The following is a 12,620-nucleotide window of genomic DNA, read 5'->3' on the forward strand; positions in this document are numbered from 1 at the left end:
TATTCTATATTAACACTTCATAAATTATCAATGACCAGTTGAACATCTTTAACTCATTAAATAGCATTTTATTGTGCTCCAATATGAAAGTTTTACTTTTAAACCTGCATTTCAAGGGCTCATGAGATGGGTTCTCTGAACTGCATCTTTAAAACTGGCTTTACGTATAGTGCTAATATTAGTTTTCTTTCCTTATATAATGATAATAAACTTACGAATCAATTCCCAGGGGAAACTCCTGACTCATGGCTATCGTTGCTTTAAAAGTTTTCTTGCTTTCTTTGCAGACCAGTTCCCTACCCAGATGAGGAGCCCTGAAAAAAGAAAAATGATTAGAAAATCTTTCATATAGACATTGCTTTCACTGGCAAGTCCAAAAGAAATGAAAAGACGAGAGGGAGCAGAGTCTGATTTCTGATTCAGGTCTCATACTCCCTACGTCAGGGGTTCTCAACCCACAATAAATATGCACAAGATGAGTTTGCATGTGCTGCCTCCACTCTATGCAAACTTCTCTCATGCATATTCCTAGTAGGTATCCTGTAAACCTGACTGGCTAGGTGTCTCTCAAGGACTGGGTTGAGAACCCCTGCCCCAGGTCATTCAGCCAAGCATTTTTAGCCAGAGGGAAGGCTAGAGACTACTAGTTACTGCACTATGGTAACTCTTAGTGAACAGATTTAGGACCTAGGATTGTAGGAGAAGCCCTGATACATGGCCCTTAGCCGAGGACCACCGTTGCAATAAGTAGGCTGAGCTGGGAAATAAAACAGGGGAAACAATTCCCAGCCATATCCAAGTGAAGGCTCATGGTGAGAGATCCCAACTCTGATTTTTATTGTGCCTGTTAGAAAACCAGAAGGATCAGCCTAGTAGTTAGAGTAGCAGACTACATCGGGGAAACCAGCATTCAAATCCTGCTCGTCTTACTGATAGTTTCTGAAATCTCTGACACATTACTTAATCCTCCATTACCTCAAGTACAACTTGATGAAGTCCACTTGAACAGGAAAACAACAACTGTCATTGTTTGTAACTCACCTTAAGCTTAGATTTTGAGAAAAAGTGAGTAATTTAAATCTATAAAAAGAAATCCAAATCTAAACCCAAGAGGAAACTATCAGGTCAAAAAAACAAAACAAAAACAAAAAGGTCTGGCTTGCTGGAAACTAGGATTCTCTGCAAGTCTTAAAACAGTTTTTGTTTGATTAGGAGAAAAATTACCCAGAGATGACATGAGCTTAATTTTTTTCAGGTGTGATTTGTTTTTACTCCCTGCTGCGAACTGGATGGATCTCTAACCAGCATCTCTCCCCTCCCCACTAGCACACATATGAAAATAGAAGAAAACTAATTTGAAAGTATTATTTAAATATATAAGCAGGGAGAAGTAGATATCAGATATCCAGGAGGAGGAACCTGGGCATGAAACCAAATTCAACAGGCAGAAGTGAAATCCAGTAATCAGGTAAGAGTCAGGGCAGACAAATCAGGTTTGTTACCAGGTGTAAGCAGCAGCAAATGAGACACGTGGAGGGGCATTTTTGAAAGTAACGTCCAAGTTGTGATTTGGACATCCTTGCAAAACGGCAAAATCCGTATTTTCGAAAAAAGATGGACATCCATCTTTCGTTTCGAAATTACCATCAGAGACGTCCAAATTCTTAATTTGGACGTCCCTAGACATGGATGTTTCTGACTTTCGGGGATTTTCAAAACCAAAGACGTCCATGTCAAAAACGTCCTAAAGCAAGCCATTTGGACATGGGACAAGCCAGCATTTGTAATGCACTTGTCCCCCTGACATGCAAGGACATCAACCGGGAACCCCTAGGGGTCACCGCAGTGGACTTCATAAAATGCTCCCAGGAACATAGCTCCCTTACCTTGTGTGCAGAGCCCCCCAAAACCCACAACTGTACACCACTACTATAGCCCTTACGGGTGAAAGGGGGCACCTATATATGGATACAGTGGGTTTGTGGTGGGTTTTGGAGAGCTCGCTGTTTCCTCCACAAATGTAACAGGTGGGGGGTGGGGTATAGGCCTGGGTCCGCCTGTCTGAAGTGCACTGCAGTACCTACTAAAACTGCTCCTGAGACCTTCATGCACTGTCATGAACTTGAGTATGACATCTGAGGCTGGCATGACATATTTTTAAAGATTTTTTTGAGGGTGGGAGGGGGTTAGTGACCACTGGGGGAGTAACGGGAGGTCATCCCCAATTCTCTCCGATGGTCATCTGGTCATTTCAGGCACCTTTTTGTGCCTTATTCATAAGAAAAACACTTCCGGGTGAAAATGTCCAAGTGTTCGTTGGGGATCCTTGCTTTTTTCGATTATGGGTCAAAGACGTCCAAGTGTTAGGCATGCCCAAGTCCCGCCCCCTTGAAATTTGGACATCCTTGTGACGGACTGCAGTTGGAGACGTCCTAAATCGAGTTTCCATTATACCGATTTGGACGTTTCTGGGAGAAGGACGTACACTTTCCGATTTATGTCGAAAGACGGATGTCCTTCTCTTTCGAAAATGAGCCCATTAGAGTCCCAGAACAGTGTGAGTAGAGAGTTCCAGGATTACGTGAAGGCGGCCATCAGCAGGGATGTATATACTACAGGAACTAATAGAGCAGGAGCATTCACAGTGGACCAATCAGGGTGCACCACATCAGCACAAGACTAGAGTCAGTATAAAGTACAAAGTAAAGTGGCTGAGGCAAATGCAATTGTCAGAACTCGGTTACAACTCTAATAGAAGTTCTATGTAACTTTCCTGGTTGGTTTAAATTAACATAAGAACAAAAACAAACAACCCCCCCCCCCCCCCAAAAAAAAACAAAAAACAAACAAACCCAAAAAACAAACCCCACAACTGGGTCAAAACAAAGGTCCATGTAGCCCAGTATCCTGCTTTCAACAGTGACCAATCCAAGTCACAAATACCTGGCAGAATCCAAAGAGAAGCAAGATTTCATGCTACCAACCCTAGGTCTATCTTAAGACAGTTTATGGACTTTACCTCCAGGAACTTATCCAAACATTCTTTAAACCCAGTAACTGCTTTAGCCACATCCCCTCACAATGAGTTCCATAACTTAACTATTTGTTGAGTGAAAAAAATAGTTTCTCCTATTTTAATAGTATTATGATGTAACTTCATGGCATTTCCCTGGTCTTTGTACTTTTTGAAAATGAGTAAACAATCATTTTGGGTTGATTAGTTCTACTCCATTCAGGATTAAGTAGACTTTTTTTTTTTTGTTACATTTGTACCCCGCGCTTTCCCACTCATGGCAGGCTCAATGTGGCTTACATTGGGCAATGGAGGGTTAAGTGACTTGCCCAGAGTCACAAGGAGCTGCCTGTGCCTGAAGTGGGAATCAAACTCAGTTCCTCAGTTCCCCAGGATCAAAGTCCACCACCCTAACCACTAGGCCACTCCTCCACTTTTAACATATCCCCTCTCCCCAAGCTGAACAGCCCTAATCTGATACGTCTTTCCTCATCCATCGCCATCATTTTGGTCACTCTTCCTTGTACCCTTTCTAATTCTGCTATATCTTTTGAGATAAAGTGACCAGAACTGCACACAATACTAAGCAAGGTCACACCATACAGTGATAGAAGCATTGTAATATTCTTTGATTTTTTTCTATTCCTTTCCTAATTCCTAGGATTGTTTGCCTTTTTAGCTGCCACTAAACACTGAGCTGAAGACTAACAAATTATCTGCAATGACATCTAGATCTTTTTCTTGAGTGGTGGCTCTAACGCAAAACCTAGCATCACCTAGCTATAATTTTGGCTATTCTTCCCAATATGCATCGCTTTGCACTTGTCCACATTAAATTGTGTTTGCCATTTGGATGCCCCATCTTCCAGTCTCATACGGTCCTCCTATAATTTCTCATAGACTGCATGTGATTTAACAACTTGGAATAGTTTTCTCTGATGTGCAAATTTAATTACCTCACTTGTTCATTTCCACATAAAGCACCAATCCTAATACAGATACCTATGACACTCCACCTTTCTGGACAGAGAACGGGTCACATAACATTGCCTCCTATCTCATGACTTTTAAAATTTTCTCAGGAGTCTTCTTATGAGGAACTCTCTCAAAAGCTTTCTGAAAACCCGATACCCTTTATCAACCGGCTTGCTTTATACACATATTTATTCACACTGTCAAAAAATGTAGCAGATTGGTGAGATAAGATTTCCTTTGACACAATCCATGTTGACACCATCCTACTAAACCATGTTTGTCTATATGCTCAGTAATTTTATTTTTTATAAGAGCTATCATTTTGCCCAGCACTAATGTCGAGCTTACTTGTCTGTAATTTCTCAGATCATCCTGAATTGGTGTTGCACTGGCCACCTTCTAAACTTCAGGTGCCATGAATGATTTTAATTTCTCTTTTTTGGGTTTTCATAGTATGGTGTATATATCAAGTCCAGGTGATCAACAGCCTCATTCACTTCACCTTTTAACCATGTTGGTTGTTTACTCCTCTTTTTATCTTTAATACGTGGAATACGTCTGGGCTTCCAAGATGGTATTTTTGAACAACGTCCATGCCCGATTAAAAACTCCTAACTTTTGCTGCTGCTCCTTATAGCTTTTTTTTTAACCATTTTCCTCATTTTATCATAGTTGCCCTTTTGAAAGTTAAATACTACCACAGTAGATTTCCTCAATGTCTTTATTCCAGTTATTAACTCAAATTTGATTATGTTAGGATCACTATTGCTCAGCAGACCCATCACTTACTTCTCACACTAAGTCCAGCATTTCACTAAGAACTAGATCTAAAATAGGTCTTCTTAATGTCAGATCCTGAAACAGCTGCTCCATAAAGCAGTCATTTCTTTTAGAAACTTTATCTCTCTAGCATTTGTTGCTGTGACATTTATCCAATCAGTACTGGGCTAACAGAAATCACCCATTAGAGTGTTGCCAAATTTGTTAGCTACCCTAATTTATGTTAACATTACATCAGTATTGCAGCAAACTGAGCCAAGTGATGCTTCTTGTAGTCAAAATATAAAGGAATAACTTACCTGTATAAAGTTATTTCTCCGAGGACAAGCAGGCTGCTTGTTCTCACTGATGGGTGACGTCCACGGCAGCCCCTTCAATCGGAATCTTCACTAGCAAAGTCCTTTGCTAGCCCTCGCGCGCCGATGCGCATCGCGCATGTGCGGCCGTCTTCCCGCCCGAAACCGGCTTGTGCTGGCCAGTCTTCTTTTCTCCGCGCTCGGTACGGTTGTGTTTTGCCGTTCGTGCCCCGAAAAGTCGACCTCGCGCGTCGTTCGACTTGTTTCCGTGAGAAACTGTTCAAATTGTTTCGGAAAGACCTTTTTTGGCCTTTCCCTTCCTCTAGTTCGAGTTTTTTTCGCCCCGGTAAGTTTTCTTTCGTCGTCGGGGTAGGCCTTACTTAGGCCCCAGTCGAAATTTCCTTCCCGCTATTTTTTCTGGTGCCAAATTTCGCCATTTCGACTTTTGATCTCGCCGGCGTGATTTTTCCGCCCATGACATCGAAGCCTTCCAGCGGCTTCAAGAAGTGCACCCAGTGCGCCCGGGTAATCTCGCTCACTGACAGGCACGCTTCGTGTCTTCGGTGTCTGGGGGCCGAGCACCGCCCTCAGGCCTGTAGTCTGTGTTCCCTTTTACAGAAGCGGACTCAGGTAGCGAGGTTAGCCCAGTGGAACTTTTTGTTCTCGGGCTCTTCGTCGGCATCGACACCGGGGGTATCGAGTGCATCGACGTCTTCAGCGTCCAGACCTTCATCCTCGGCCGCCAGTGCATCGAGGCATCGACCCTCTGGATCGGCGCCGAGACATCGGACGACTGTATCGACGTCGGTGGTACCGGGACCCCGTCTGCTGATGTCGTCAGACGGTGGTGCTTCGTCTGGAGTGCAGGTGAGGGCTGTCCATTCCCCTGCTGGTGGCGGTGAGCCTTCGGGTGGGTCTCCCCCTACCCTGAGGGCTCCTGCGGTACAGCCCCCCCGAGATCGACCCTCTTCGGTCTCGGCCCCGAGGAAGAGACGGCTGGATTCTACGTCCTCCTCGTCGGTGCCGGGAAGCGCCGGTGACGTGCTTCGCAAAAAATCTAAGAAGCATCGACACCGGTCCCCTTCCCGCGTCGGCACCGAGAGCTCTGGGTCGCCGAGGGAGTCGGCACCCAGCAGGCATCGGCACCGAGAGGACCGCTCACCCTCTGTTCAAGAGGTGTCGATGCGCTCCACTCTGGACAGCCCGGAACAGCCTCCACGCCCGGAACAGGTTCTGACGTCGACGCCTGCATCGACTTCCATGCCTTTTTCTGCAGCCGCTCTGAACGAGAGCCTCCGGGCCGTTCTCCCAGAGATCCTGGGAGAGCTGTTGCGCCCTACCCCTCCGGTACCGGCGGTGCTTGCGGTACCGACTGCCGTCGCCTCCCAGGAAGGCTCCCCGACTACGTCGGCGGAGGGAGCTTCGCCGATGCGGGCGAGGGAGTCTACCTCTCGACGCCCCCATCTTGGACGTGGCTCCACAGAGTCGAGCCGGGCGCGGTTGCAGACACAGGTTCGTGAGCTTGTGTCTGACACCGAGGGTGAGGCCTCGTGGGAGGAAGAGGAAGACATCAGATATTTCTCTGATGAAGAGTCTGAGGGTCTTCCCTCTGATCCCACTCCCTCTCCTGAAAGGCAGCTTTCTCCTCCTGAGAGTCTGTCTTTCGCTTCCTTTGTCCGGGAGATGTCTACGGCCATCCCCTTCCTGGTGGTTGTGGAGGACGAGCCCAGGGCTGAAATGTTTGAGCTCCTGGACTATCCTTCTCCACCTAAGGAAGCGTCCACAGTACCCATGCATCATGTCCTGAAAAAGACATTGCTGGCGAACTGGACCAAATCTCTAACTAATCCCCACATTCCCAAGAAGATCGAGTCCCAGTACCGGATCCATGGGGACCCAGAGCTGATGCGCACCGTTGCCTCATGACTCTGGAGTTGTGGATTTGGCCCTAAAGAAGGCTAAGAGTTCTAGGGAGCATGCTTCGGCGCCCCCGGGCAAAGACTCTAGAACCTTAGACTCCTTTGGGAGGAAGGCCTACCATTCTTCTATGCTCGTGGCCAAAATTCAGTCCTACCAGCTCTACACGAGCATACATATGCGGAACAATGTGCGGCAGTTGGCGGGCTTGGTGGATGCGCTCCCCCCTGAGCAAGCCAAGCCTTTTCAGGAGGTGGTCAGGCAGCTGAAGGCGTGCAGAAAATTCCTGGCCAGAGGGGTGTATGACACCTTTGATGTTGCGTCCAGGGCCGCTGCTCAAGGTGTGGTGATGCGCAGGCTCTCATGGCTGCGTGCCTCCGACCTGGAGAACAGACTCCAGCAGCGGATTGCGGACTCGCCTTGCCGTGTGGATAACATTTTCGGAGAGAAGGTCGAACAGGTGGTAGAGCAGCTCCACCAGCGGGACACCGCATTCGACAAGTTCTCCCGCCGGCAGCCTTCAGCATCTACCTCTACAGGTAGAAGATTTTTCGGGGGAAGGTAGACTGTTCCCTACTCTTCTGGCAAGCGTAGGTACAATCCTCCTTCTCGACAGCCTGTGGCCCAGGCTAAGCCCCAGCGCGCTCGCTCTCGTCAGCAGCATGCGACTCAGCAAGGCCCCTCGGCTCCCCAGCAAAAGCAAGGGACGGGCTTTTGACTGGCTCCAGCAGAGCATAGCCGACATCCAAGTGTCAGTGCTGGGCGACCTGCCAGTCGGGGGGAGGTTGAAAGCTTTTCACCAAAGGTGGCCTCTCATAACCTCCGATCAGTGGGTTCTCCAAATAATCCGGCAAGGATACACCCTCAATTTGGCCTCAAAACCTCCAAATTGTCCACCGGGAGCTCAGTCTTACAGCTTCTAGCACAAGCAGGTACTTGCAGAGGAACTCTCCGCCCTTCTCAGCGCCAATGCAGTCGAGCCCGTGCCATCCGGGCAAGAAGGGCTGGGATTCTATTCCAGGTGCTTCCTTGTGGAAAAGAAAACAGGGGGGATGCGTCCCATCCTAGACCTAAGGGCCCTGAACAAATATCTCGTAAAAGAAAAGTTCAGGATGCTTTCCCTGGGCACCCTTCTTCCCATGATTCAGGAAAACGATTGGCTATGCTCTCTGGACTTGAAGGACGCCTATACACACATCCCGATACTGCCAGCTCACAGGCAGTATCTGCGATTTCAGCTGGGCACACGTCACTTCCAGTACTGTGTGCTACCCTTTGGGCTCGCCTCTGCGCCCAGAGTGTTCACAAAGTGCTTGGCTGTAGTAGCAGCGGCACTTCGCAGACTGGGGGTACACGTGTTCCCATATCTCGACGATTGGCTGGTGAAGAACACATCCGAGGCAGGAGCCCTGCAGTCCATGCAGATGACTATTCGCCTCCTGGAGCTACTGGGGTTTGTGATAAATTACCCAAAGTCCCATCTTCTCCCAGTGCAGAAACTCGAATTCATAGGAGCTCTGCTGGATTCTCGGACAGCTCGCGCCTATCTCCCAGAGGCGAGAGCCAACAACTTGTTGTCCCTCGTCTCGCGGGTGCGAGCGTCCCAGCAGATCACAGCTCGGCAGATGTTGAGATTGCTAGGCCACATGGCCTCCACAGTCCATGTGACTCCCATGGCCCGCCTTCACATGAGATCTGCTCAATGGACCCTAGCTTCCCAGTGGTTTCAGGCTGCTGGGGATCTAGAAGACGTGATCCACCTGTCCACGAGTTTTCTCAAATCCCTGTATTGGTGGACGATTTGGTCCAATTTGACTCTGGGACGTCCTTTCCAAATTCCTCAGCCACAAAAAGTGCTGACAACGGATGCGTCTCTCCTGGGATGGGGAGCTCATGTCGATGGGCTTCACACCCAAGGGAGCTGGTCCCTCCAGGAACGCTATCTGCAGATCAATCTTCTGGAGTTGCGAGCGATCTGGAACGCTCTGAAGGCTTTCAGAGATCGGCTGTCCCACCAAATTATCCAAATTCAGACAGACAACCAGGTTGCCATGTACTACATCAACAAGCAGGGGGGCACCGGATCTCGCCCCCTGTGTCAGGAAGCCGTCAGCATGTGGCTCTGGGCTCGCCGTCACGGCATGGTGCTCCAAGCCACATACCTGGCAGGCGTAAACAACAGTCTGGCCGACAGGTTGAGCAGGATTATGCAACCTCACGAGTGGTCGCTCAATTCTCGTGTAGTGCGACAGATCTTCCAGGTGTGGGGCACCCCCTTGGTGGATCTCTTCGCATCTCGAGCCAACCACAAAGTCCCTCAGTTCTGTTCCAGGCTTCAGGCCCACGGCAGACTGGCATCGAATGCCTTCCTCCTGGACTGGGGGGAGGGTCTGCTGTATGCTTATCCTCCCATACCTCTGGTGGGGAAGACTTTGTTGAAACTCAAGCAAGACCGAGGCACCATGATTCTGATTGCTCCTTTTTGGCCGGGTCAGATCTGGTTCCCCCTTCTTCTGGAGTTGTCCTCCGAAGAACCGTGGAGATTGGAGTGTTTTCCGACCCTCATCACACAGGACAAAGGGGCGCTTCTGCATCCCAGCCTCCGGTCCCTGGCTCTCACGGCCTGGATGTTGAGAGCGTAGATTTTGCCTCAGAGGGTGTCTCCCGTATCTTGCTTGCTTCCAGGAAAGATTCTACTAAGAGGAGTTACTTCTTTCTGTGGAGGAGGTTTGCCGTCTGGTGTGACAGCAAGGCCCTAGATCCTCGCTCTTGTCCTACACAGACCCTGCTTGAATACCTTCTGCACTTGTCTGAGTCTGGTCTTAAGACCAACTCTGTAAGGGTTCACCTTAGTGCAATCAGTGCATACCATTACCGTGTGGAAGGTAAGCCGATCTCAGGACAGCCTTTAGTTGTTCGCTTCATGAGAGGTTTGCTTTTGTCAAAGCCCCCTGTCAAGCCTCCTACAGTGTCATGGGATCTCAATGTCGTTCTCACCCAGCTGATGAAACCTCCTTTTGAGCCGCTGAACTCCTGCCATCTGAAGTACTTGACCTGGAAGGTCATTTTCTTGGTGGCAGTTACTTCAGCTCGTAGAGTCAGTGAGCTTCAGGCCCTGTAGCCCAGGCCCCTTACACCAAATTTCATCATAACAGAGTAGTCCTCCGCACTCACCCTAAGTTTCTGCCAAAGGTTGTGTCGGAGTTCCATCTGAACCAGTCAATTGTCTTGCCAACATTCTTTCCCCGTCCTCATTCCTGCCCTGCTGAACGTCAGCTGCACACATTGGACTGCAAGAGAGCATTGGCCTTCTATTTGGAGCGGACACAGCCCAACAGACAGTCCGCCCAATTGTTTGTTTCTTTTGATCCCAACAGGAGGGGAGTGGCTGTAGGAAAACACACCATATCCAATTGGCTAGCAGATTGCATTTCCTTCACTTACGCCCAGGCTGGGCTGGCTCTTGAGGGTCATGTCACGGCTCATAATGTTAGAGCCATGGCAGCGTCGGTAGCCCACTTGAAGTCAGCCACTATTGAAGAGATTTGCAAAGCTGCGACGTGGTCATCTGTCCACACATTCACATCCCATTACTGCCTGCAGCAGGATACCCGACACGACAGTCGGTTCGGGCAGTCAGTACTTCAGAACCTGTTTGGGCTTTAGGATCCAACTCCACCCCCCGAGGGCCCTGTTTGTTCTGTTCCAGGCTGCACTCTCAGTTAGTTGGTAAATTTTTTAGGTCAATCTCAGTTATGTCCTCGCCGTTGCGAGGCCCAATTGACCATGGTTGTTGTTTTGAGTGAGCCTGGGGGCTAGGGATACCCCATCAGTGAGAACAAGCAGCCTGCTTGTCCTCGGAGAAAGCGAATGCTACATACCTGTAGAAGGTATTCTCCGAGGACAGCAGGCTGATTGTTCTCACAAAACCCGCCCGCCTCCCCTTTGGAGTTGTGTCTTCCCTGGTCTTTGTCTTGCTACATATGAGACTGGCCGGCACAAGCCGGTTTCGGGCGGGAAGACGGCCGCGCATGCGCGGTGCGCATCGGCGCACGAGGGCTAGCAAAGGACTTTGCTAGTGAAGATTCCAATTGGAGGGGCTGCCGTGGACGTCACCCATCAGTGAGAACAATCAGCCTGCTGTCCTTGGAGAATACCTTCTACAGGTATGTAGCATTCGCTTTCTGTGCTGAATGCACAAGTTATACAGATAGTGGCTGAATACGATCACCATCCATATAACTTCTGGGTCTGGTTCCTGGCCTACCCAAAATCCTGTCCCATTTTAGATGGATAAATTTTGGTTCTATAGTGGTTTACACAGCTAAAAGTTGTTGTACATGTCACAGGGATGTTTAAGGAAAACTATCTGATGCTAACTACATAAGTTTTGAATACTGGCTCCTTTTTATTTAGCGGGCGTTAACATAAACTTGCATTATCATCTTTTTGCAGTCCTTTTAAGCAACCTTGTAAGTGAATGATTTGGGGGAGGGAGTGGAGTCTTGCAGATAATGGGCTGCATTAGTGTACAGTTTTATTCAGTGGGGAACCTAGAGGAGTGGGAGGAAGAGAACAGGCCTCACTGTGGGCTGAATGTTGAGGAAGTTGACGAGTGATGCCAGCAGTCTGGAGGTTGCACACACCTATCATAAATGGCATATCCCTTTTGTAAAGGGTGATGGGCAGAAATGGATCTAGCCTCTACCTAGCTGAAGTAGCCTAGTGGTTAGAGTAGCAGGCTGAGAACCAAGGAAGGAAGGGATTTTGCTCACATCTTTCTTAGTAGTAACTCAAGGTGAGCTATATTTAGGTGAAGGCACTACTTTCCTGTCCCCAGAGAGGCAATCTAAGTTTATCCCTGAGGCAATGGAGGGTTAAGTGACTTGCCCAAGAAGACAGGCTTCAAATCCCAAAAACATGCCTTGGGAGTTTGGGCTATTCAGTTAACCTTCCACTGCCTAAGGGACAAATTTAGATTGTAGGCCCTCTATAGAAAAATACCAACTGTACTTAAAAATAACTCACTTTGAGCTACTACTGAAAAAGGCACAATAAAAATCTTCATTCAGAACTATGCAGAGGTTCTACCAAAAATATCTCTTGCTCAGCTTAGCAAGTACAGCAACAATCCTCAACTAAGGGCACAGATAACATCTTTCTGCAAACAGGTATACTTGCACCCTGAGGCTGGCCAATAGATGTCACCATTGTGATCACAGACCTTTTCTTCAGGGACCGTGAATAGGGACTGTACAGTGTTTATTCTCAACCACCTAGAGGAGAAGAAGATAGGCTTGGATCTTGAACTTAGGTTTCCCCACATAGCAACAAGTTGCATTAGTACTGATCCACTAGGCCAGCTAACATACTAACATTCTTAAAACACGAGGTACTGGAAAAAGACTTTCATTATCCACATGACTTCTGCCATCACTGAGCAGTCTGTTCCATGCATGCTATTAGGTTACATGACAGTGACGCATTTCTCACTACTAAAGAGAGGACAGGCCAAATTACTGCATGCTGTCCGATGTCAAAATCAAAACTATTTTGGTAGCAGCAAGTCATGGGACACCTCATGGGAAAATGCCACAGCCATATATGCAAGGGATGTCAGACATCATACAGGTTTTATG

General features: G+C 48.1%; 1 protein-coding gene across 1 annotated transcript in view; it reads right to left on the bottom strand.

Annotated features, from left to right (window-relative positions):
* Nucleotides 1–12,620, bottom strand: part of ANKRD13C (ankyrin repeat domain 13C) — a 93,279-nt gene that overhangs the window by 9,294 nt on the left and 71,365 nt on the right. The window contains exon 11 of the mRNA XM_030205930.1: nt 216–314. Coding sequence (XP_030061790.1) covers nt 216–314 — 99 coding nt within the window. The remainder of the gene's footprint in view (nt 1–215; nt 315–12,620) is intronic.

The sequence above is a fragment of the Microcaecilia unicolor genome, chromosome 6, assembly GCF_901765095.1.
Source record: "Microcaecilia unicolor chromosome 6, aMicUni1.1, whole genome shotgun sequence".
NCBI lineage: Eukaryota > Metazoa > Chordata > Amphibia > Gymnophiona > Siphonopidae > Microcaecilia > Microcaecilia unicolor.